Source organism: Stigmatopora argus, chromosome 2 (assembly GCF_051989625.1).
Source record: "Stigmatopora argus isolate UIUO_Sarg chromosome 2, RoL_Sarg_1.0, whole genome shotgun sequence".
Classification (NCBI taxonomy): Eukaryota; Metazoa; Chordata; class Actinopteri; order Syngnathiformes; family Syngnathidae; genus Stigmatopora; species Stigmatopora argus.
Window position 1 is genome coordinate 12,074,741 of NC_135388.1, and position 26,137 is coordinate 12,100,877.

The window sequence follows — 26,137 nt, forward strand, 5'->3', positions numbered from 1 at the left end:
GGCTAAACTTTAGCCTAATGTCTAATTTGCCTACAGTTTGTTGGCACCACCTTGCATAGCAGCAGCCCCATTAGTGTATGGATGTGTGTGAATGGGTGAATCACCGACTCAGAAAAAAAAACTAAGCAAAGAATTAAACCTGTCTGCACCACCAAGATTCCACCTGATAGTCATACCAAGAGCGGGTCCAGAATTAGGTAAAGTACAAAAATATACATACTTCCACCCTGTATGCTAGACTGATTTTTTTTCTTAGCCGTGTCATATTGAGGCACTTTTAGACCTTATGTAAAACCATCACATTTAGTGCCCATAAAGAAGATGCTGAAACAGGTAAAGGACAGAATTCACTCTCATTTTAGGGGGCTGATGTTTTTCCCCCCAAAACAAAGGCTTCATTCTAATGCTACTCACTGAGTTTGTGGGTGCAGACGACAGATGTTTTCTGCACCTTCCCTGGTTTATAAATTGAACATGTTTTTTCTTTCCCTCATCAGGGACCTCTCCTAGTTTGAGTCCTGTCACTTCTCCCAGCCACAGTACTTCATCTATAACCACAGGTTCTTCATCATCCCTAGTCACCCGTTCGCCTGTGGAGTTCCCAGACACGGCAGACTTCCTGACAAAGCCGAGTGTCAACCTGAACCTGCACAAGCCTTTGGGCTACATGGTCAGCTCGTGTGATTTTCAGCAGCCATTCCGCAGCTCCACTTTACCTCTTTGCACCAGGTAGGAAATTATTGAGTGTAATTGTTTAATTATAGTCATGCACAAGGCTTGACTTGTCCACTGTAGTTGCGGACGTCAAGTGCCAAAGGGGGTTAGCACCAGCGATTCGGGAGATCTCCCTCAGCCACTTCTCAGTGAGGTTCAACGCAGGCACTCAGGTATATATAATTAACTCATAGACATGTAACAGAGAAATATTATGAGTCACCTTAGGTCATATGATAGTGTGTCCTATATATAAAGATATGGCTCAAAATTGTGTATGGAAAATGACATTCCATCAGAATTTAAAAGTTTTAATTTCCTCGGGAGCAGCAATTGAAGCTCCAGAGTTCCCAGGAGGGCCTTTAATCAGGGAAGAGAGTGTGGAAGTGGACTCACCTGGAATGTTCGACAACACGATGAAACAGGGTCACACTGAGAAGGAGGATAGCCCCAGCACAGAGAAGCAGACTCAGGAATCGGGGGTAAAAGTTAGATTCAAAGCAACCACAACGACTCATGACAATGAGGCATTATAATGCTTGTTTTTTCTTCTCCAGAGTGATCAGGAGTTTCGACTAGACCCGTTGCTCAAAGACCACGAGGCCCTCATGGAGAGGATGAATACATGGAACTTCCAGATCTTTGACCTGGTGGACAAAACAGGAGGAAAGACCGGGAGAATACTCAGCTATGTTAGTATCCTAGTACAAAAGTGATTAATTTTGTTGTCTGTTTTTTTTAAATATGTTATGTTACGGTCACCATGTGTGTCCCCACCTATGATTACCTTTTAGAAAATGGTAATTGAGTCTAATTTGTTTGTTCCATCAGCACATCTTTTAACTGTTAGTATCGTCAAAATGAATCATTTGCCAATACTTCCTGAAATTTGAGTTAAATAATTGGTCGTAACAGTGTAGATTTGCTTAGTGTAATCTGCCCCTGAGCACTTACAAATTGTGTTTCTTTTATTTCTAATGTGCACCCAATACATTTTTAGGAACTCTGATTCTAATTGTTACTTCTCTGTATATGATGGAAACTGATGGTGTGGTTAGCTTGTGTTCTGATGTGTGTTTCAGTAAACCTGGTCTGTATTTCCCCAGGTGACTTACACCCTTTTCCAGGATACGTGTCTATTTGAAATATTCAAGATCCCTGTGAGGGAGTTCATGACATACTTCTTTGCTCTGGAAAATGGCTACAGGGACATTCCCTGTGAGTGTTCACACTACACTAGGCCTCCACAAATGTTCAATTCAAGATTCATTTTTGCTTTGTTTTTGTTGTTTTGTTTGTTCATGTGCCATCATTTTGTGCTCATGTCTATTGTTGGATAAAGACTGAATCCCCTGTTGCAAAGTTTTATTTGCAACTAAATAGGCTCAATTTACCATTATTACTTTGGATGAAATTCCTGCAGATCATAACCGTGTCCATGCTACTGATGTGCTTCATGCTGTCTGGTACCTCACCACTCGGCCAATCCCTGGGTTCCAGCAGATCCACAGTGACCACGTGAACGGGAGTGACACAGGTGAACCCAAATGCATGCCCTTAGAACATAATGTGTTAAAGAAACTTCTGATAAAATTTGCTCAAATATAATTTTTTGATTTTCTATAAATGCGTCTTTTCTTGCTTTGTGGTTCAATGATGACAGATCTAACTTCTACCTGTGACTCAACTTGAAAACTTCATAACTTAATGCAACTCCGCTCGACAACCTTTTAACTCGGCTAGACTCGTCAACCAGACTTGACCCAACTTGGTTTGGCAAACTTGTGGCTCAGATTTACTCAACATAAACTTGTTACTCAACTCATCCACCACAGGAAAGACTCAGAACTTGCTAGAGACTCTGACGAAATGACTTGCAACTGGCTTGTGACTCGGACCGGACAGACTCGTACATTTGTCAGCCATGCAGCAGTGTGATCTTGATTATTGGAAATCAGGGAGTGCTTGGCAACTATCTTTTTGAATCTGTGTTTCAGATTCAGACAGTGGAATCTCTCCTGGCAGGATATCTTACGCCTCATCCAAGAGCTCTTCTATATCAGATGACAGCTATGGCTGCCTGGCTTGGAACATCCCAGCTCTAGAGCTTATGGCCCTATATGTAGCAGCTGCAATGCACGACTATGACCACCCTGGTCGGACTAACGCCTTTTTAGTCGCCACTAATGCCCCTCAGGTAAATCAATTGTGCTTTTACCTGCTTACAAATGTCACACATGCAAATTTTGCTATCAGGGTATTTATTGGCTGCGACACCATCTGATGCTATCTGTTTCACTCAGGTGCTGTAGGTGGCAGTAATTTATTTTACTCATGTAGGGGAACATTTTCATCCATGCATGTAAAACAGTAGTTATTTTATGTATGGAGGTTCATTCATTCATTATTCATTCCGCTTATCCTAACAAGGGTTGTGGGGGTGCTGAAGCCTATGCCAGCCAACTGTGCACAGTAGGCTGGGGACACATTTAATTGGTTGCCAGCCAATCACAGGGCACAGTGAGACAAACAGCCATCCAGGCTCATACTTCATAGCAACAATTTAGAGTGATCATCCAGTGTAGCATGCATGGGATTTTGGGGATCTAGGTGTTTGTATTTAAAAAAAAAAATCCTGTATCAACAAGAACAAGTAGTAGGTTCTTCTTGGACAAATGCGCTGTGCCTGTGCCTCCAAAACATTTTAGGGAAAATTACTATCAAAGGTAATTTTAGTGGGTTAAAAGTAGTTCAAGTATTTAAACATCATTCTCGGGTAAATTACACGAAATGATAACCAAAGTTAAAATAAATACATTATATCTTTTATCCATGTCTCCTTTGGTTACGTGTTCCCTGATTGGTAAATTTCACATTAGTCAAACAGTATAAATATTCAAGGAATGTCATATTGTTGAATCTTGTCCTAAAACATTTTTTGATTCATTGGTACTCTATACAGGGGACCACGTGTACACTCAGAACTCCTTCATTCAGTTGGACTATTTCCATTTTAACAAAGTTGAAAAGGCACTTTTATTCATTTATCTTGGCATAAGTCAATGCTAACCTCAGCAAGATTACATAAGAAGCCACTTGGAAGAATTGTCGAAATGAGATGAAAGGGTGGAATATAGGCCAAAAGAGCACCCAGTACTTTTCGGTCTGGATCGTTGAAACTTTTTTTTCCTTTTTTAAGTGTATCCCTTTAATTTTTGTATGTGTTGCTGAAAGGATATTTCATTGTTATGAGATGGACTCTATGTTTAGCATCAGTCACACACGGTAATGAAAAAGTTGATAAGATAAACTGTCTACCGCTGTTTAAATATCAATTGTAGGAAAGTGGGTTAAGAGCAAAGGCAGGGGACCCTGAACCTATTGATCACTGATGATGTTGACAAACATGTCTGTCAGTGGATCTTTGATGCTAGAAAGAGTCTCGGTCGAAGTTTCTTGCTTCAGAAACGCGCCAGTTCCATTTCAACATTCATTGATGAATGGTTATTTTATCTTTTAAATCTATAATATTACGCTATATGCATGACATTTGGAGGTGTGTCATCTATTTAGGGGTCACAGACCAAAATACAATATGAAATTTCACAATCCTATTTTAATTCCAGGTTTTTGCATTGTTAAAAAAAATGACATTGAGATAACTCAACATTATAAACCACTTTACAGCAGATGAATAAAAAAAATGTACAGTGAAGATAAAACATAATAAATTAAAAGTGGAAATCAAGACAACATAAAACATAAAATGGGACAAAAAGAATGAATGAGCATTAAAAGAGCTGAGTCTCATACCGTGTTAAAGGCCAAGGAATATAAAGGATATAGAGGAGTTTTATAAATGGGCAGTGAGGGGGCTTGCCTAATACTCAAAAGTAGACTTCCAAAGTTTCAGGCTGCAGACCAAAAATGCTTTGTCATCTCTGGGTTTCTGCTTGGACTGTCGTACCTCTTTCTTGCACATACATCCTCTTAAAACCTTTTACATAATGAAATTGACCCATAAGCTGAATAAGTTGATTAAAAACTTTAGGGAGGGTACATATATTATAATCAATGTACGTATGTATTGTGTCTTCTTACCTCTAAGACCTGATCTTCTGTATGACACAGGCAGTGCTGTACAACGACCGCTCTGTGCTGGAGAACCACCATGCTGCATCTGCCTGGAACCTCTACCTGTCCCGACCAGAGTTTAACTTCCTGGTCAACCTTGATCATGTGGAATTTAAGCGCTTTCGCTTTCTCGTCATTGAGGCTATTCTCGCCACAGACCTAAAGAAACACTTTGACTTTCTAGCCGAGTTCAATTCCAAGGTGTGATATCTCAATGTATACTTTCCCTCACTTGAAGCATTATGAGACTGTAGGGCAAGGGTGGGAAAACTATTCCACATAGGGCCATAGTGGGTGCGGGTTTTCATTCCAAACCATAAAGAGGCCACCTCTTCCCCAATCTGGTGTCTTACAAGTCTAATCAGTGGATTGCAGTCCGGTGCTTCTTGTTTCCTGCAGAAGTCTCATTGGTTAAACTGTGCGTTGGATCGGGTTGGAACAAAAACGTGCACCCACAGCGGCCCTCGAGGACCCATTTGCCCACCCCTGCTGTAGGGGATCACCAAAAGCAGTCTTATAAAATTCACCTACTTTCATGATCCAATACAGACTCGTAATGCGTCAGGACATATGTTTCTATGACTTCCAGGTCAATGATGTGAGCAGTCCAGGAATTGATTGGACCAATGAAAATGACAGATTGCTCGTGTGCCAAGTGTGTATCAAGCTGGCAGACATCAATGGACCGGCCAAAGTTCGCGACCTCCATCTCAAATGGACTGAAGGCATTGTCAATGAGTTTTATGAGCAGGTATTTACAGTTGTATGCTATTCTGTGAACCTGTACCCATACAATTCCGTATTCTTTCCAATTTAATCAAAATATGATTTCAACATTTTAAAGATTTTTCTTTATACCTACAGGGGGATGAAGAAGCAGGCTTAGGCTTACCCGTCAGCCCTTTCATGGATCGCTCCACCCCGCAGCTGGCGAAGCTACAGGAGTCCTTCATTACACATATAGTCGGTCCACTTTGCAACTCGTACGATGCCGCAGGTTTACTGCCTGGCCAGTGGGTCAATGGAAATGGATCGGATGAAGACAATGAGGGTCGTGTGGACTCAGAAACTGACAAAGACGATGACGACGACGACGACGATGATGACGATGACAATGAAGACGAGGAGGATGAGCATGAAGACGATCTCCGATCAAGTGAGTCTAGTGTAGAAACAACCATTCATTTGTGAGTGGTTATTCTATTGTCATACACCTGTAAGATGTTAAAGAATTGGAAACATTCATCCATGATCAATTAACTAAATCATTGAATAATTGTCTATTTGGTGAATAATTGTGGGCCCTCTATTGAACATTGTGAAAGGGTTAATTCTGTTCCTTTTCTCGATTCATTTGCAGAAAGGAGGAAAAGCCACCGGCCATTTTTCTGTAACATCATGCAGCACCTCTCCGACAACCACAAAGTGTGGAAGAAGGTCATCGAGGATGAAGAGAAGAGCAAAGACACAGGCCAGCAGCAGCAGCCTGATAACCTGCCAGCCAGCATGCCATCATCACCCTCAGATGACATTCAGGTCATCCAGGAGGAAGAGGAAGGGGAGGACCGTCAGTAGCACCATAATGTCTAGAAGAAAGAGGAAAAATTCCTTCACCCAACAGCCTTTCTAACACTGACCTGCACATAAGTGACATTCTTCACAAACATGCTGAACACTGTGCAGTCAATTTATGGCGTAAAAAAAGGCCTTACCACTGTGAGCGGATCCTCACTGCACCAGTGGGAGTCCTATGCACTTTCGTAGAGGAACTGCTCGAAGAATCATCACACGTGAGATCGCAGGTGCGGATGAAAAGTGTGAGGTTCCTCAAAGGAATGCGACGATGCCTTGAATGAATAGCGCTTACACCTTCCCTAGGTACAAAACAAGTCGGGACTATTTATATAAAAGGAAACGAGAGGTAGAGGATGAAGCAAGCAAGCAATGTGGAGACGCCAACGACACCCTTTACCAAAGTGAACTGTTCAAACGAGGAAAGACAAAACAGAGACTCTTTTAGCCTCAGTTTCCTGTTTATTTTTTGGAAGCCTATAAATATATATACTATGATATAAAGGTATACATATACAAAGTACATTTGTGCTTGTGTATATAGTATATTTCAGATGTGCCTGTCAGAACCTTAACGGAGTCCATATTGGCCCAGCGCCTTGGCTTGTGTAGTTCTCTCTTTTTGCTGGTGACACAAAAACACTGTATGAGACTCAGTCACAGATATATGATTTGAAATGTTGACTGATGATTATCATTATTATATGCGCATCATTTTGGATGCCGTTACTCATGTCTGCCACCCCCTTCTGTGGTTTTCTTTTGCTACAATGTATTTTGAATGTGTGATCATTTTTTGGGGGGCAAGAATGCGATAGTTTGGAGAAAGAGAGCACATTTTTAATTATTTTTAGTGCGTTATTTTTGTGTATGGTCATGTCTTTTCATTAGTGGTGTTGCTGTCTCAGTGAATGGCGTTTTAATTTCCTGTTGATTTCGTTTTTTAAAGGTTACTCAGGATTCACGCAAAGTTGTCTGATTGCTTTGCAAGAATTAATGTCATAAATCATGAACGGACTTTAACGAACACCGCACAGTATATCTGGGCGAGTGAAGGGGTTGAGTGAACAAGTCGACTACAAATTATAGCAATTGAAATCATCACGGTGACATTTTCCTTCAATTTCCTTTTTTTAAGATTTATTTTTTTACAGTACAATGACCATGTGCCTTTTTTTCAGCCAACTAACAAACACTTCATTTACAGTAGTGCCTTGAGATATGGGTTAATTTGTGGCCATTCTCTCTACTCAAAATGTATATCACAAAGTATTTGTCCCTATTACAGTCAAGAGAGTGGCCCTTCTTCGTTTGTCTGAATACACATCGTCATCAACTTGATTGATTGCAAGTATTAGTCTTTTTTTCCGCAGAGGATAAGGAATATATCCCACGAGTAATGTGATGTTGCCTTTGTTTCTCCACTGTCAGGTCTCTCGTATCTCAAGGCCCCATATTTGACCTTTTCTTATAGTGGTCAGTGTAAAGAAGGGATCCAGGTCTGTTATTTTCCCCTGATCTATCTCGGCATTCCGTTTCATGAAAGGGAATTGTTGTCTCTGTCAGGTTCGCGATCATAACCTCTGCAGAACTTGTCAGCTCTAATTGAGGTAGTTAATATTTATAAAGAAAAGAAGTAGAAAAAACAGAGGTGTGCTCATTTTAATGCCAGACAAGTGTTCAACCTCTGTACAAAAAGAGTATGTGCATAAATATATATTTTTAAATCAATTGAATGCATCCGTTTTCTACAAACATGTAGACACGCTTTTGACCCGGGCCTTGTTTATCTTCCTTTCTTTTACACCTGTACTTATGCCGTATGTTTGTCCTCTTATCGGTTCAATGGTGTTCGTTCTGTGCATTTGTTGTCATCTCTCCTTCACTAGTGCAAAACCTGAGAGATGTGTAGTTTGCTTCGACATGAGCATTCGGGTATTGTCAAAGGAGAAGCCAAAGTAGCAGACTGGACTCAGGTTAGAACCATATTCATTCTTTTCCATGGATCCATTCTGGACAAGAAGTTACTATTCTGTCCCCACCGAGTTGTCGGCAGTATTTCAAATCCACTGTGCCCTCTGATGACTGTGCCATCAATACATCAATGAAGTTACCTGTGTGTGGCTGCTGTGGCATATACATATGTTTTGTCCAATGTAACCACCCTCACCAACACTGTGGGAGCAACTTATTTTTGTTATTTATGGCAGTCATAAAACAGCATCCCTTAAGTACTTCAAGTAGTTCCTGTTCCTTTTTGTGAGTGTGTGTTGTGTGGACACTGAGTTCAGGAGTTTGGTAGTAAGTCAGTTATGTATTGAGTGTTTATTATTCTTCAAGAAAAGGAATATCCCTTACATTTTTTTAAATGTTGGATTTTTTTCTCATGGGACAACAAATTGGTAGTTTTGGTCAACTTAAAACTAGTTCAAATTTCAAATACATCTTTCCATACAAGTAATATAGAGCAGACTAATCTGTCATTTTATCGCAAAAGAAACAACTGATAGTGATTACAAAGAGTAATATATATTAGTAGTAGCATATATTTCAAATTCAAGATGTATCTATTATATGTGACCTACTGGTTAACCTAAAGCTAGTTCAAATTTCAAATACATCTTTCCATACAAGTAATATAGAGCAGACTAATCTGTCATTTTATCGCAAAAGAAAAAACTGATAGTGATTACAAAGAGTAATATATATTAGTAGTAGCATATATTTCAAATTCAAGATGTATCTATTATATGTGACCTACTGTTGTTACTCTGATATTCTGCTTGTTTTGGTTCGTCAGAGAAACGTGTCCTATGTGCTGTCAAGTAACGGTTTCAAAAACCAACATAGCCGCTATTGATGTTTGACTTCCTTTCACCAATGAAAATGAGCAAGTCACATGAGCACAAAAACAACATGCACCTTGCAATCTTTGATTGGTTGGCACGTGTCTGCCGATAAAGAAAACGTAATGGTTATACAGTACTTGAATACATCAGCCCCCGAGTACTTTGTTCTTAAGTAATTGTGTAATATTTACACTCTAAGGCTAAGAAAATGCCAGACATCACCCAGTCATCACACAAAAAATTACAGACACTTGACATCAGTAGGCACTTTTAATGTGTTGTGTTTTGTTCAAGTACTAAAACAGAACAAAGAAATAATTCAAGTCTTATGTCAACATAGCATTCCTTTTAACTATGCTGTGGTGGTAATCCATTGTTTCTTCAAGTATTGCATATGAAATATACAAAAATCGAAGGGCACTTGGTGAAGGCATCGTTTTAAAAGCAAAAAAAATCTATGCATTTTCTAAAACAAGAACACACAAAAACATGTATTCAAAAAAGACAAGTATTATAAATGAAGTACTTTGCAAGTACTGAAAAGCACCATGGAGGGGATTTGTGGATTTTGAGAAATCAACAAGCCTTTGCGTCGGCCTTCCAAGAGAAAACTTTTCCTAAAAGCTTACTACCTGGAGGTGGTGTCAAAGTCAGACCAGATGATGTAAAACTGGCTCGTGTCCCGCCTCAGTGTGGAAAATGTTCTTGGAAAGTTTCAAATGCAGGCGCTCCAACCAGGGCTTTCATTTGTCTGACCTGACGCTGCACTGAGAAGGAAGGGCTATGAACCAGCACGAGTGTACTTAGTATCAATCATTGATGTATCACTAACACACCCCTGTCTCGCCAAGGTTCATAGATATCTCTTGTCCTGTGCTACGCAGAACCCAATCGATAATGCACGTCTGTCTCAACGATTCTGCTTGGTACAGCTTTGTGTCTATTGTGCAAACACGCATATTGCCCGATAAAATTATCACTTGTCCGTGGTCTTGGCTTATGCACCTGTGTACAGAGCCAATGGCTGAAGAAGAACCCCATGTAGTTAAAGGGGAAATTGTTGGCTTAGTGGCTACTTGTGATAAGGAGTGTCTTTTTGCTGTCTGCGGACAGCACAGATGGAGTAAGGCTTGGGTTGCAAGGTCATGCCCAGTTTGGGTGCGACGGTGGGAATGCTTCCTGGAGGGAACTGAAGGTGGAATCTCTGGAGCAAAGTGGTGAAAAAGAGAAACATCTCCATTCTAGCCAGCTGCTCGCCGAGACAGTGACGCCTCCCTGCAAAGATAGAAATGTGATATTACATTATATTGTTTAAAAAAATACAAATGCTTCAATTTGGGAAAACTTTCATGGAAGCTGTGGGTTTGGAATTCAAACCAAAATTAGGTACAAAAGAAAGATTACATTTGACTTCAGAGCGAAAATTCGAGAAACAGTCCTGCTCCCCATTACTGTCAGACCTTAATTTTTTTTTTTGCATAACCTCTACCATATCATCAGAGAATTAATCAAAAAGTGCAAAAGTTATATCCCCTGGCTTTTAGATTTTGAGGTCAAAAGTAAAATAACAAAGGGGTAAAATCAACTTGCACATTGTAACTTGAAAGAAAAGAAAAAAGCATGTGAAACAATAATGGCACCTGTTTTTAATATTTGGTTGCACAACCTTTGGCAGTAATGACAACTTTCCTGTAGCTACCTATAAGCTTGTTGCACTTCTAAGTTGGTATTTTCCCCAACTCTTGACTTGAAAATTGTTCATGTTGTTGGTTTCTGTCTTCAATAGCAAATTTCAGCTTAACTGTGATGAGGATGCTTTTTTTCCTTGTGAGCAGCTTCATTGTGCTGAACGTAAACAAACTGTTGGTGTGCAATGCCACAAATCTTTATTTTGGGTCCATCTTTCCATAGATTATTTGCCACACAACTTTGGCAAAGATTGATTGTTCCTTTCTATGTCAAAATTTCCACATTGTAACTTGACCAATGACCAATAATGGTTAATATATAAATAATTTGCTAATGACATGGTTAATGGGACCTCTACTCATTTTAATGGGCAACGATGATTTGATGCATGAGTCTTTTGAGTAATAGAACGAATCAAGTCATATCTCAAGGCACCACTGTAGTTACAATTGTTCATTTTTACCCAACTATTTTTATTCCAGACTAAAAACAACAGCTGCAACAAAGCGCCCTACATAAATACCTGAACATAAAACAATATACATAATGATATAAACAGTAAAATAGATATTCAATACTAGCCAAATAATAATGTACTATGGTGCCATGGGATATATAAGTTAAATTCCCTTCATAACATGCTCAAAGATCAAAACTATTATTTCTCTCATTAAAATGAAGTCCAGCCCCATGAAAAAAATGAATGGATTTTATTTTGTTTGTGTATCTCTCTCTCTCATATATCTATGCGTGTCTCTGTCGATGTGCACGCATAAATATACACAATAAGACTCACATTTTTGTCAGTCAAAAGGGTACCCGACTTCTGATCTTGGAGCATTTTGATGCCAAGGAACCCAAGTGCATAGATTAGCCTAATTTGAGAACTGAACTTGTGACATTGAGGTCCAAAAAAACTACTAACCCAGTGAGAACGGCAGGAAGGCTTCCCGTCTCACAAAGTTGCCGTTACTGTCCAGGAATCTCTGCGGTGAGAATACGCCCGGGTCCGTCCAGTACTTCTCATCGAAGTGGACTGAATATAGGTTAGTAATCACCATGGTGCCTTTGGGAATGATGTAGCCGTTGACGTGCGCCTCCTGGGAGGTAGCACGGAAAATGCCCAGGGGGACGATGTTGCAGAAGCGCAGGATCTCATGCAGGACTGCTTCCACGAAAGGCATCCTCTGTTTGTCCTCCAGGGAAGGTGCTCGGCCGTTTGCCAGCACGCTGTCGATTTCTCTGTGCACCCTTTCTGTACGGCAAAACAGACACACGGTCACAGTGCTCGTCATGGAGTTTCTATAAATCGGGCAATCACTTTAGTGGATGCAACACGAATGGCTCAATTTTGGTACAGTCGCTGACCTTGTATGTTGGGGTACAGAGCCATGTAGAGCATGGCCCAACGCAAGGTGTTGGTGGTGGTCTCTGTCCCGGCAATGATGAGCTCCCCTACTGAGTATATGAGGTTCTCATAAGAGAAGGATGAGCCAGGCTTTCCCGAGTTCTGTTCCAACTCGTCCAAGTAGGCGTCCACATAGTGTCGCGGCACGTGCGGCACTCGGCCTTGGGAAAAGCCTTCTATGACCCGCAGCAGGAAGTCGTACACCTCTGAGGCATTGCGAAAGAGCTTCTGGTGCTTCCCGAAGGGCACGTACTCGATCCAAGGGAAAGCGTTGTAGAGGAAAGCCCAGCTGCTCACCGCTAGCTCCACGTTCTCGCTGAAGATCTCGATCATGTGTTGGAAATTGCTGTCATCGTAGGTGAAGCGCTGTCCGAAGATGATCAGGTTGGTGATGTTGGACACGGCGTTGGTCACCAAGTGTTTGGGGTTGAATGGCTTTCCCTTGTGCTCGTCGATAGCGTCGACAAAGAACATGCATTCCTCTGAGATCTTTCTTTCGAAAAGCTTCTGACTGCTGCCAAAGTACCTGAAGGAGTTGCATGCGAGTTTGCGGTGTTCGATCCAGCTTTTTCCGTATTTGCAGTTGAGAAGACCTGTGTTTAAAGACATCACATGAGTTGAACGATTTTGAGTCATAATTCTGGTGGGTCATTGTGATAAAGGGGGCATCTGTGCATCAACAACTGCAGACTAAAAAACAACATTTCTGCTCCAGTTGAACAAAGAGTTAATGTGCAGTGCAACTGTAATGCGGAATCTTTTCTTACCTCCCATTTTAGTCATTTTCATGAAGAGTGGCAAGGACGGCCGGTCGGCGAATACTTCACTCTGATGGTAAAGGCATTCCCTAATGCAGTCGTAGCCATTCAGCACTACAGTCAAAATGCCCCCAAGGTCCAGACTGAAAATCTGGAACGCACACATAATTGTTTAAGCAATTACGAGGTGGGTCAAATTTATACTATAGGAATTTCACTATGAATATTTGATTTGACAACAAACAACTTATATATTTATTAGTTATTCCTAATAATTACTACTGAACTCATTGATAAATGTGAACTGAAAATTGGCTTTTACTTGTGTTCAGGTACTAAAAGAGTTTCAACCCTGTCTCTTCATGGCACAGCATCAATTCTTATCTTATTTTCAGCAGGTTCTTAGCCTGGGCTAGAGTCACTTTAGACTAATTTTAGTCAGGAGGCAGAGTACACCTTGGATTGTTCGCACCTTGACCAACAACGTCGATTCAAAACTTAGATTAAGGCTTTTAGGGCCCGTGGTTACGACAGGGGAACATTATTCAAAAGTTGATATTTTACCTGTGACCCTTCATAAGCAAGTGACTATTTTTGGTCATTAAACAACTTTTTTTTCCACTTCATAACTAAAAAAACCTAAATTGGGATTTTTTTCATCATTGATCAATGTGCTCTCAACCTTATTGCATAGAATTATAGCAGAGGAAAACAATGAACCAATTTAAAATGAACAAAACCAGAGGTACAGCCCCAAGTAACAATGAAGCATATTCCTTTTTCACAGTATATTTAACTCATTGCATGACATTGACAACACTTAGACGTCCAAAGCATTCCTGAAAATGTAATACTCCAAACTCCAAATTTAACACAACTCATTTTAATGGGCAACATTTTTTTAATCTACGCATGGATAGAGTTACTAACACAACTGAAGCTGAACCAGCAGACGAGCTGGAACGGAAAGAGTTCAAGCCTTATTTCGCAAAGGGCTGCATATCTTCTTTTTTTCGATCCCTTTCTTTTGCAGCGATTTCGAGTGCTGGATTTCGTAACAACGCGTGCGTGCGCGAGCGTGCACATGAGCAGCGAGACAATGACCGTACCTGTCCGTGAACTTCACTCTGCTTCTTGAGGAAAACGTGTGGCTCGGTAACCAGAGACATAATGTTCCCAATGACAGGGATGGGGGAAGGCCCGGGTGGGAATCCCGGGGGTCTCCTCTGCTTGACGAGCTGACGGAGCAGCAGCACGGCCAGGAAGGCGAAGCCCACGCCGCATGCCAACATCACTACGTGCACGCGCGACATGTGCGCCAGAGACGGCGACTGAAGGGAGACCATCGTTGGCCGGCCGGCTGGGCGCTCCGTCTCTTTGCGGTGCACCGCTCGCCTTTCTCTGTCTCTGCGGGCCTGGACTGCCCCAGCCGCGCTCTGGAGAACATATGTATCATCTTGCAAGCTTCCATCCCCCGCCTTCTGGGCGAAGATTGGACAGAATGTCAGCCGTGGTGCTTGAACTTTGCTCGCCTCCCAATCGATGTGAAACATCTTTTTTATTTTATTTGCTATTATTTCTTTTCTTTTGGACGAAACACACTAATCTTATTCAATAGCACAGACAGACAGGCAGACGTACACGTACTATTTGTGTGTAGTGTGTGTACGCGCGCGCGCGCGTGTGTGCGCGCGTGTGTGTGTGCGTGGCACGTCGGCCTCATAGCTCAGGGGTCCTAGGTTCAAGTCCAGGTCGGTCCACCTGTGTGGAGTTTGCATGTTCTCCCTGGGCCTGCGTGTGTGATAACTTTGCACTTTATGGGTTTCCTCCGGGTACTCCGGTTTCCTCCCACATTCCAAAAACATGCATGGTAGGATGATTTGACACTCTAAATTGCCCCTGGGTATGGGTGTGAGTATGCATAGTTGTCCGTCTTCTTGTGCCCTGCGATTGGCTGGCCATCAATTCAAAGTGTCCCCCGCCTCTGGCCCGAAGTCAGCTGGGATAGGCTCTAGCACCCCCCGTGACCCTAGTGAGGATTAAGGCGGTTCAGAAAATGAGATTATATGGATATAGATCTAGATCTAGATTTAGATCTAGATTTAGATCTAGATTTAGATTTAGATTTAGATTTAGATTTAGATTTAGATTTAGATTTAGATTTAGATTTAGATTTAGATTTAGATATAGATATAGATATAGATATAGATATAGATATAGATATAGATTTAGATATAGATATAGACATAGACATAGATATATATATAGATAATTTAATCTGAAAGTGAAAACTATAGAAGTTTTCACTTTCAGATTAAATTTTGAGGTTATTTACAGGCAGATACAACAAACCTCATAGGTATTACAAAACTTTTAAATGTACTTTCCACATGTTAAGGCTCCAAATGCATTTGGACAACCAATCAGTAATCAAACTGTCACTTTTTAATACTTTGTTATACTACAAATAAAGCCTATTCTATCCTATTGTATCCAAGGACAGTTAGAAGTCTTGAACATATGAACATCACCAGGTGCTGGCTTTCATTTCTGGCGATGCTATGCCAAGCTCCTGCTGCAAATATATCACATTTTATGACTTTTGACAAATGTGGTGGAATTTATGTACTTAACATTGACTGAAATACTTCAGTATTAATGCTGCTGATTTTGCCAACAGTCAGATTATAAATAAATGCATAGATAAATTTAGGGGTTTTGGGACCTATTTGTGTTTTTGTGAATGGGTCAAAGTCGTCACAACTTTTTTGCGCTCCTAACTGGTATCATTATACTGTCCTTTATCCGAATACAATTGCAATTTGCATACTTTAGCACCTAGAATAAGCGTTATTTCATTCATGCATTGTGATTTATGTCCCGTTAAAACGTTTGAAAGAATGCAAAAGCTACAGTATATTTATTTTTGCAAAGATCTCCCCAAATTGAACTTTGAGTCCAAAAGTCATGTTTTCTTTAGGCATCTGATTCAAATTAAACGTGGGTTTATGTATGCTGAGTGTACACACATACCAATACATTGTTTATTTAATGTTTTTTGCCATAAATTCAAAGAACATAGAAGAAAAAAGCTTGTCATTTAGATTTTTAATAGAAAAAAATAGATTTCTACCGGCCGTGTGGTGATAATTGAGGATTGTTCATATTTTTTGAATTATTGCTGGTTCAAACTTTGCCCCACTAAGTAAGTGGCTGCTGATCATCCAAATACCGGTGAGCAGTTCTGCTCAGGCACTACTACATTTTCAGGTCAAAGGTGAAGTTATGCACGACACTGCATACTCTTCAAGCTTGTCGACTTAAACTCTCAACCTGTCTGCAACTCGCTAGCTCTATGTATGCAAAAGATGTATTCACATAGTAATAGGAACTGCGCTCGGTAGGTGCTAATCAATCTCAAAGTAAAGGAAATCCATTTTACATTTGTTTTATTTCCCTTTCTCCAATATCCAATGTACATTTTTTAAAGTATGCCTTTAATTTGGCTTATCCCTGATTACTCACTGCTTATTATTCCCAAAGCTGTTTATCCAGCTGTTTCTTCCCGCTGAGGCAGCTGGCAGGATTTATTTGGCCTCACATGGCCTGTTGCCGACCTGTGCCAATGACTCAGCTTTGTTACGGCTACCTAATGAGGATTTTCTTGCAAATCATGTACTTGCTTCCTGCCAGAACCCCTGACTGGAAAATAGCAACTCAGGAAGCATCAAACATCTGTCAAGTGTAATCAAATAAAGGTAAGCCAACCAAAGGCACCATCTTGTCAGTGCATGGATTCATCGCAAAAAAGACGAAAGGTTTTGTAAGATGAAAAAAATACATGGTTGCAGAAATTGGCATGGGTAGCAGGAACTCTGGCTGCAGTCAAGGTGTAGAGAATTTTGAACCGTTGTAAATAGCATGCATAGTTACCACAAAATCTTCAGGCATCTGCTCGAAAGCAAACCGTGATCAGAAAAAAGGGTACTTGGACGTTTGGTAGCCGGACTTTTGGTCGCCGGCTCTTTGGTCGCCCGGAAGGTTATTGATAATTACCATTTAAAATTGCTGCTCAAATTCCCTAAATTCCTTAAATTTTGTCATACTTAATGCCTTATTAATAATTAGGCTAAAGAAAAGCTCCAAATGTCCTGTACTTTTATTGTGTTTTGTTGGAGAACTTGTTAAGACCCTGACTGACGTGCCTTCCTAAGGGGACAACCCATGTACATACACACTCTTATTCACTCAAAGTCCGCTCAGTGAAACTGCTCAGGGCCATTGTTGGCTTTGATTGATGCGTAGACCGTGTTGTTTTACCTTGTTTGGTCGCCGGACTTTTGGTCGCCGGACTTTTGGTCGCCGGACGTTTGGTCGCCGGACGTTTGGTCGCCGCACGTTTGGGTCCGGGAACCAAACGTCCGGCGACCAAAAGTCCAGCGACCAAACGTCCGGTCACGGAAAAAAGGATCCTAAAACAGCAAAGGTTTCAAGGGTTTATCAAATAGGTGCGCTGACTTCCAATTGGTTAATTCTTAACAGACACATCCGTACTCCAAATAATGGATTACAATACGCCTCTATGCTTTGTTGTCCTCTATCCTGGAATCAAACATGTGCTCTAGAAAATAACCGAGGGGCAGGATGTATCATAATGTTACTCAAGGGGGGATGTAATTAGCACGGATAAACTGAATAAAAGCTAATTAATTGTGTTTGAAACTAATCCCAGTCGGAAATTGTTTTACACAATGCCAGTTGCTGAAAACCATCGTAAACACCATCTGAAGGCAGCTGTAAGGAACAAATATGTGTACGGGAGTGTTCATTTTCCATGCACACAATATTTTCAGTTACAACAGAATCCTCGCCTGTATCAAATGATGAAGTATAGTAGTTCTTTTCGAGATGCTGTAATAGTGAGGCTAATTTAAAAACAAATGTAAAAAATCTTAAAACGAGATTCCAGAGAAAATCAAAGGTAGACAGATACTTTATTTCTGCTTATACTGATCTGATTTCTATATTTATTCATACATTTTTGTGCCAGAAAAGGCCATATGCTTCGAGTAAGTCTTGAATTAAACATTGATGTTCAATTTGTTCTTTTTAAAAACACTAAATATAATGTATAACTACCTTAAAGAAGTATGAACTCCTACTGTGTTTTGAGATGCCCCCATGAAGCATGTTTGTGTGGGAATGCAGACAGTTCTCAGAACTCTCTTTCTGGGTTTCCGCATTCTCACCACTAGTGGCTTTTCCCTTGATTTATTATATCCTTGGAAATCTAAAAACCCTTCTCGTAAATGTGTCAAATTTAACCTGGAACAACCTCAGTGGATACAACGTTGCGGCACTGTTAGTATTTTTTGTGTATTTTCAGTTACTTTTGAAAGTATTTTACGGTGAACGATCTTTTGTATCTTTTAATTGCTGTCAATTTGACCTGAACAGAATTTACGTAAGCAAATTTTTTCCACATGAATCATAACGATAGCCAGGATGTCAGGGCTAATAATCGAAAATGTTTTGGATTGTATTGAAGCTTACTGAAGCAAGCGATCCAAAGTTACCATGGCAATGGCAAGGATGGTATTGTACCAGCAAGATATTAAAAGACATTCACTATATAAAATTGCTTTACTAAAGATATCAACATGCCTACTCCTTGATATCTTGACAACAATTCCACACCGTCCTGTTTGTTTTTAGAATGATTACCCAGGCATTAATGTCATTGGTTTCTAATGTGTGTGTGTATGTGTGTGTGTGTGTGTGTGTCTGTGTGTGTGTATGTGTGTGTGTGTTTTAATCAGATTTGCCAGGTCATCTGATTGGCTGCCAGCAGACCATGAGCAAGTGACTAGGGAACCCATAGGAACATGCATATAAGCCTGTTCTCCGGGAGCGCTCGCCACATCCTCAACTGAGCCTACACGTCTATCACACTCCAATACAGTTCCACGTTAAGGTAAGTAGATGAGGAGTACGCTGTTCTTCTCTTTTTTTTAGGCATGATACACTACTTTCAATTTTCTTGGACCTAATGTATTTCATTGGCAGGCAATCATGATCACACTCAAGTTCAGAACTCTTCTTTTAGTCTGCGTTCTGATCTTTTGTCAGATGTGCATCTCACAGGCAGTGCCTTCCAGGTAAGACCTCCAGTTAACAACACAGAAAGGTATTCTAGAAGGCACAAGCCATTTTACTGTGAATGCCTTTCAGAAGTCGTGACGATCCCATTGCAGATGGAATAATTCTTTCCAATGATGACATTCAAAAGTTACTAAGAGCTATTAAAGACTTCATGCAGTTGGCTTCAGATGAAGACCGTCAAACAGCTGATGAGAGCAGGTAATTGATCAAAAGAGAAATCATACTGTTTCTTTTGTTTCATGTGTCTTTGTCCAGCTTTATAATAGATGGGACACCAGAAATACAGTCAAATAAAGGTATTTTTTGCTATGGAGGGAGAAAATACAGTACACAATACGGTGAATGTGATCATGCATGACAATGTTAAGGAGGATGAAATCCATAACCGCATGAAAGAGTTTAATAATTGCTGGATAATGTGGTTACATCCCATTCCATCGACTATGGAGGTTCTGTCTGCCATATTTATGTGTATCCCTCCATCACGCCATTGTCACTGTGAGCTGTCTCTGCATGTCTGTGTGTCTCTACCAGCCCTGATAGATCCATGTCAAAGCGCTGCACTGGCCTAAGCACATGTGTCTTGGGCAAACTGTCCCAGGATATTCACAAACTGCAAACCTTTCCCCGCACAGATGTGGGATCAATGACACCCGGGAAAAAGAGAAGTCTAGATGAGCAATATGAATACAATTAAATTATTCCCATTAGGACTTTCTCTTCTTTGGCCATCTTGCTTGTTCATTCATCTCGCCGATACATTTTATTTTGGGCTTTTTTGCCCTGCTTTTCATCTCCCCCTGTCGAGAGTTCAATACCTACACAACATGATAAAAAGAGATAATAAGAGCCATTAGTTAAATTATTCAGTTTGTCTCCAGCTGTCTATGAATGTATTACCCATCTTCTTATCGCAACAATAAAATGTAACAGCAGCTTATTCATTTTGAAGTTGATTATTTTATTTTTGTTATTTGGAATTGTACTCTTCTTTAAAAAACCAATACCACCACGACATTCAACAAAATACTTTTTAAAATATAAATATAGTTAGAGCTCAACATTTGGATTTCGGTAGACAAGTATTCTTACCATTGCCACTGAAATACTCAATTGGAAAACCTTTTAAATATGACATCAATCTAAAATAACCAAATACATACTCGTATACAATATGTATTTGTTGCATAAACTGTCCTTACACAATCAATCATTGTTTTTAATTTCAAATATTATGAAATGTCTTTCAAGCAACACAACAGCACAGAAGAGGGGGTGCAACACGGCCACCTGCGTCACTCATCGCTTGGCCGACTTCTTGAGTCGATCCGGGGGCCTGGGGCACCGTAACTTTGTGCCCACCGGCGTGGGGGCGCAGGCCTTTGGCAAACGGAGGCGACGCAGCCCCGAGTGAGCCTAAAAGTGGGAAAATGGTACGACCGCTCGATGGGATGTTGGATAGATTTTTGAATGTTCACCTTCTCATCATTTGATAGCCATTTGTATGAGGGAAAGTTTCAAAAGTATTTTTCACATGCACAAACACTACGGAAAGGCTCTCATACCTGCAAGTGAAATGCTTTTCACACCACTGATTTTTTTCTCCTCTCTTGCTCACCATTGAAATGCTGTTAAACTCGTGGACACCGCTGAAACACCTAATACTACAGACTACTAAAGTACATTCACATATTCCCATACTACTTATATTATTTATCACTTTAACAGAAAACCAAAACACTGTCATTCATCACTGAGTAACTCATACAGACTAAAACAGTTTCACTACCTTAATATTATACTCAAATGATTTCAAGGCTCAGATTTCAGACTCACTAGTTTGTAAAAAGCATTCCTAATGGTTTTGTGTCTTTTTCCTGACTTCCAGACTTGCTGTAAAGTAGGGTAAACTAATTACTCCCTTTTATTTCCTACAGATAAAGAGCTGCATCATCTACGCTGCTTATCACACATATGGAATTATGTTTTTTTGTTTGTTTGTTTTCGGACCATCGCTGCTGTTCATTGTTAAACTGAATAACACAAATTTAAATTATATGGAAAACATGATCAGAATGAGAGTTAAAATTGGAGGATGGGTTATTCGCCTGTAGCTCAACTGCCCTAGTGAGCCATTGTGAGCAGTATCGTGTGTCATAGTTTTTTAACATGAACCCTATACTATACTGTGGCTACTGTATGCATTCAAATAAACCTTGCCTATTTAAAGTATCTAATGCAAAGGTTAAACGTGTGGCTGTGACTAGGTAATATAATCTATGTAATATTTGTGTGTTGAAACCAGTAATAAATTGTATTTTAGCTACACAAGACTTATTGTTTGTGTGTGCGTGTGCGTGTGTGTGTGTGTGTGTGTGTGTGTGTGTGTGTTTGAGCAGGGGTCAGAAGCTTTATTATATGTTTCAGTCCCTTTTCTTATGGATCAGGGATTGAATTGATGCATCAATTAAAAAAATATATATATACACAACAACAACAACACAAAAAAGCCTACTTGTCGTTTCTGGGTGTGATGACAAGTAGGCTTTTTTGTGTTGTTGATAATGACGACAGGGCCTATGTCCGATTATTATTATAAATTGTCAAGCATTTTACTGTGTCTGTGAGACACAGATATTGTGATCAAAGATAGACTAGGCTCCAGCAACCCCCGCAAACCTTACGTGGTATGGAAGATGAATGATTATGAATATATATATATATATATATATATATATATATATATATATATATATATATATATATATATATATATATATATATATATATATATATATATATACATATATATATTATCTCATTCATTATTACACATAAACCTGACATTTTAGATATACGTAATTATAAATTAATTGTAGGCACCTTTTTAAACAAAAGGTGGGTGAATGAAGTGGCCCGGCGGCTTGAGTGGTTAGTGCGTCGGCCTCACTGCTCTGGGGTCATGGGTTCAAAGCCAGGTCGGTCCACTGTGTGGAGTTTGCATGTTCTCCCCGGGCCTGCCTGGCTTTCCCCCGGGTACTCCGGTTTCCTCCCACATTGCAAAAATATGCATGGTAGGCTGATTGGACACTCTAAATTGCCCCTTGGTATGGGTGAGTGTGCAAAAGTGTCCGTATCCTTGTGCCCTCCAAACGGCTGGTTCAGGGTGTCCCTCGCCTCTGGTCAGGAGTCAGCTTGGATAGGCTCCAGCACCCCCCACAACCCTAATGAGGATGAAGCGGTTCAGAAAATGAATGAATGGATACATTATTATTTTTTAATTGTACTTTTGTGCCCAGGAGTGCAGGAAATCATTGTTTGATAGGCAAGCAGGACAAAGTATTATTGTTCCCTTGTTGCAACCCAATGAAAAAGAAATCACAAAAAAACCATCAAATTCCAATTTGAAAAATATACAGAAAGCGTCAGTTGTCCCGTCCCAAGTGCATGAGCGCCTTCTAGTGTCACGTCCGCACACATGCACAGATAAGCATATTTTCTTTGAGTAAAGTTGACTTTAGGTGAAATCATTTATTTTTACGGCACTTTAGAAGACGCCCGTGAGTGATAACACTGCCGTGAACATTGCACTTAGATAGTTAGTGGTATGAAGCAGAACATTTTGCGGCGCAGGAAAAAAATCAATTTTGGTTGTCAATACGAGAATACTTGCCTTTTCAAGGGACAACCCTATGACATGAGCTAAAATAATGTACTAATGTGATATAATGGCACAGACTATGGACTTAATCGTAACAATTTGAAACTTCAAGATGGGGAAAACACATGCTCTCTTTTTTAAGGCAGTCTTTGGGCCTCTATTTTCAAACTGCACAATTGGCTTCAGGAAACCAATCTTGGAAACGTCAATATTTAGAAAAACATTGTGTAGTGATGGATACATCTCAGATCCAACTGGATCAGTTTCCTCACAGATGAGATTACTGTAACATCTCCCGTCCCTCGAAAAGAAAGTCGAGTTTTACTATCACAGGGTTGGGCGGCCCTGGTAAGGAACCAAAATATTCAAGGCATTGCCATATTTCTGACCTCTGTGACATCTGATCCTCTCTCTCTTGTCATCATATCCCCTACAATGCAACCAAAAAGGTGAGAGTTACATACTTCTATAGACTGATCGTTTATCAAGTTATTCCAAAAGGTGTTTTCTGACCTCAATGACCTTTTGTGCATAGTAATTCAACAACCTCTTCCCCTTCATATCACATAATCAATTATTTATCCCATTCATCTTAGGTTCTGCCTATCCTCAGTACATATTTTGCAAATTTGATATTGTTCCCTTTATTTTTCTTGAGTTTTCCTGAACAAAAATATACAAGACGGACAGACATGTGGAACCAAATATACATAACCTTCATCTTCCGTATCATCTTAAAACGTATACTAATAATGTGGTCTGCATTTGTCATTTACATTAAGAAATATATATGATCATGCTGATAGCTGAGGGTTTAGCTTGATTTTATCACTTATTCTGCTACTGTTTGGATATACGCTGAATTAAAAGAATGTCCAAAAAGCCCCATGGGCTAACTCATATCTCTAGTGTTTTCGTGCAACAGACCTTGGCATTCATGGATGCTAGTCTTGCTTAATTGACACGCTTGTTCTGCCACTCTTTGGGGACTAGGCATTGTCAAAACACTGAGCCTTTACAACATGACAACAATTCCTTACACTGCTTCATGAACTGACACCAGCCTTGTGCTGCAACAGAGCCAAATTGAGTTTAATGATGAGTATTTGAATGTATTTATGTTTAATGTTCTGCAAGGTCCTATTTATTTACTTATAAATACTTTCACACGTGCAACATAGACTCAAAGTTGTCATGTGAGCTGCCATGTGGTATAAATACACATGATGATTGACATTTCGGTTTATGCCCTCAGGGGTCACCACAGTGAAACAGTCGATCCGCATAATGGATTTGAGACCAGTTTTGCCCTTAATGACCAGCAGAAATCGGAAACGGGCTTAGACCACATAATCTCTCTCATCTAATTTTCTGAACCGCTTTAACCTCCCTAGGGTCGCGAGGGGTGCTGGAGCCTATCCCAGCTGACTTCGGGTCAGAAGCGGGGGACACCCTGAATCGTTGGCCAACCAATCGCAGGGCACGAGGAGACGGACAACCATTCACTCTCACACTCATATCTAGGGGTAATTTAGAGTGACCAATCAGCCTACCATGCATGTCTTTGGAATTTGGGAGGAAACCAGAGTACCCGGAGAAAACCCACTCTGGGGAGAACATGCAAAGTCCACACAGGTGGCCCGTCCTGTATTTGAATCCAGGTCTCCCACTGTGAGGGTGACACAATAACCACCAGGCCGCCCCCAGACCACATAATAACAAATATATATGCAATTTTGCATTTTAATTATCCGGTGTGTCATACTTCCCACCAGGTGTATGCTGTAAAAGGAGTACATAATGAATATAAAAGATGCCTTCAGTACTGACTCAAAGAAGACTTGCATAACACCAAACAATTAATGAAAGCGATGGCAGATCTTGTTTACGATAGTTTTAAGGGTCATCTCAACCGTTCCAGATGTTGACTCCCTGGACTGTCTAGGGACGTCTAGCTGTCACTTTAGACTAGTCACAATCTGCTTCACACAGTGGGAGTTAATTAAGAAATTTGCTATACTATAATGTAGTCTGGCATGAGTTGTTTGCTTTTTTATATTGACAATCTTTCGGTTTGAATACAAAATCGAACATGACAAAAAGTGTGTGAAAAAAGTCAAGCCTATTGCAATCATCAGTCTCATTACAAGAAATATGAAAGTGTCTGTAACATGAATAAAAAAAATAAAAAAAACAATGATTGTGCATTGCAACCATGTGCCTGAACAATTGTGTGAACGGTGCCAGGATTTTTGTTTACTCTGGTAGATGCTAATGCATTTCTGTTAAAACATTTTGATTCAAGGGTTGTCATGGTGACTGTATATAAATTCCAAATTTTCCCTTTTACTTACCTGTACCACACTTTCGTGGATTTGCAAACGTTTTCTTGTGTCAGTGAGTCATAAACGGTTGACATTTTTGATTATGAGCTGATGTTGTTCAGTGAAAGGCAGAACTAGGAGACGCACAGTAAAACTGTGTTTATATTCAGTGTATTAATTTCTGGGTGAAACATACAGTATACTTCGTAGAAGCGTTTGGGTTTTTATTGGTTCTTTTGGATCCCCTATTCACATACAAATCAGGTGAGTACTAAATATTTGCTAATAATTGTTTTTTGCACAAATCGTGAAATCAATACATGTAATCTCATTTATTACATAAATATTTTTTGTACAATTTCAATTGGTATGGATCTGTGTGAGCCTCCATTGTTCATTTTTGGATCCTGTTTACACTAAGACGCTATCATTTAATGGCTGCTTAAAAATCCATGAAATTGGGCCTTAAAACAGTAAATATGCCTATTATAAATGATTTGAAATAATTTAAGAATGACCATTTTTAACACCTGTTTGCCAGATTTGGGGAAATGGATGAAAATGTGCAATGGCTAAAACTGTACTGAAGATGACAGCAAAGAACCAAATATGCTCTCATACAGCAGAAATGTAAATCTATGTTGACGGGTGCGTTTCATCTTATATTGTCATCAAAAAAGAAAACTAAACACAGCAATATTTTTATATTTACTCCAAAATAGGACACAATTTAAGGCCCTCATTTGTATTTTTTAAAATTGTTTTACACTTAATACCTTATTCACACTGATCAGTTAAAATCAATAATTATAATAAATCCAGATATTTCATAAAATAGTTTATCGTTTACTCTTTAATGTTCTATA

General features: G+C 39.9%; 3 protein-coding genes across 8 annotated transcripts in view; 2 read left to right on the forward strand and 1 right to left on the reverse strand.

The window, feature by feature from the left end:
• The window catches only part of pde3b (phosphodiesterase 3B), a 29,991-nt gene extending 21,337 nt beyond the window's left edge, over positions 1-8,654 (forward strand). The window contains exons 6-16 of one of the 3 annotated variants that reach the window (XM_077624396.1): positions 498-729; positions 796-887; positions 1,045-1,196; positions 1,272-1,406; positions 1,821-1,932; positions 2,138-2,251; positions 2,712-2,911; positions 4,846-5,049; positions 5,438-5,599; positions 5,713-6,004; positions 6,209-8,654. In XM_077624396.1, the coding sequence (XP_077480522.1) occupies positions 498-729; positions 796-887; positions 1,045-1,196; positions 1,272-1,406; positions 1,821-1,932; positions 2,138-2,251; positions 2,712-2,911; positions 4,846-5,049; positions 5,438-5,599; positions 5,713-6,004; positions 6,209-6,423 (1,910 nt within the window). In that variant the 3' untranslated portion in view covers positions 6,424-8,654. The remainder of the gene's footprint in view (positions 1-497; positions 730-795; positions 888-1,044; positions 1,197-1,271; positions 1,407-1,820; positions 1,933-2,137; positions 2,252-2,711; positions 2,912-4,845; positions 5,050-5,437; positions 5,600-5,712; positions 6,005-6,208) is intronic. The other 2 variants (XM_077624406.1, XM_077624415.1) reach the window with 2 other exon arrangements.
• An 866-nt stretch (positions 8,655-9,520) lies between these two features.
• Positions 9,521-14,616, reverse strand: cyp2r1 (cytochrome P450, family 2, subfamily R, polypeptide 1). Of its 2 annotated transcripts, none has more exons than XM_077593715.1 (5): positions 14,234-14,616; positions 13,134-13,275; positions 12,327-12,959; positions 11,884-12,213; positions 9,521-10,544 (listed from the first exon to the last, which is right to left on the reverse strand). In XM_077593715.1, the coding sequence occupies exons 1-5, from the start codon at positions 14,468-14,470 to the stop codon at positions 10,342-10,344; spliced, it is 1,545 nt and encodes a 514-aa protein (XP_077449841.1). In that variant the 5' UTR covers positions 14,471-14,616; the 3' UTR covers positions 9,521-10,341. The 2 variants fall into 2 exon arrangements, with proteins under 2 accessions (XP_077449841.1, XP_077449830.1); XM_077593704.1 differs by having other exon boundaries at positions 12,017-12,213; positions 14,234-14,575.
• A 4,372-nt stretch (positions 14,617-18,988) lies between these two features.
• Positions 18,989-21,618, forward strand: LOC144066341 (calcitonin gene-related peptide 1-like). 3 transcript variants are annotated; one of them, XM_077589794.1, is made up of 5 exons: positions 18,989-19,098; positions 19,191-19,282; positions 19,356-19,484; positions 20,538-20,719; positions 21,224-21,618. In XM_077589794.1, the coding sequence occupies exons 2-4, from the start codon at positions 19,197-19,199 to the stop codon at positions 20,698-20,700; spliced, it is 378 nt and encodes a 125-aa protein (XP_077445920.1). In that variant the 5' UTR covers positions 18,989-19,098; positions 19,191-19,196; the 3' UTR covers positions 20,701-20,719; positions 21,224-21,618. The 3 variants fall into 3 exon arrangements, with proteins under 3 accessions (XP_077445920.1, XP_077445931.1, XP_077445924.1); XM_077589805.1 differs by having other exon boundaries at positions 19,359-19,484; XM_077589798.1 differs by lacking the exons at positions 20,538-20,719; positions 21,224-21,618 and adding an exon at positions 19,821-20,226.
• The last annotated feature ends 4,519 nt before the right edge of the window (positions 21,619-26,137 follow it).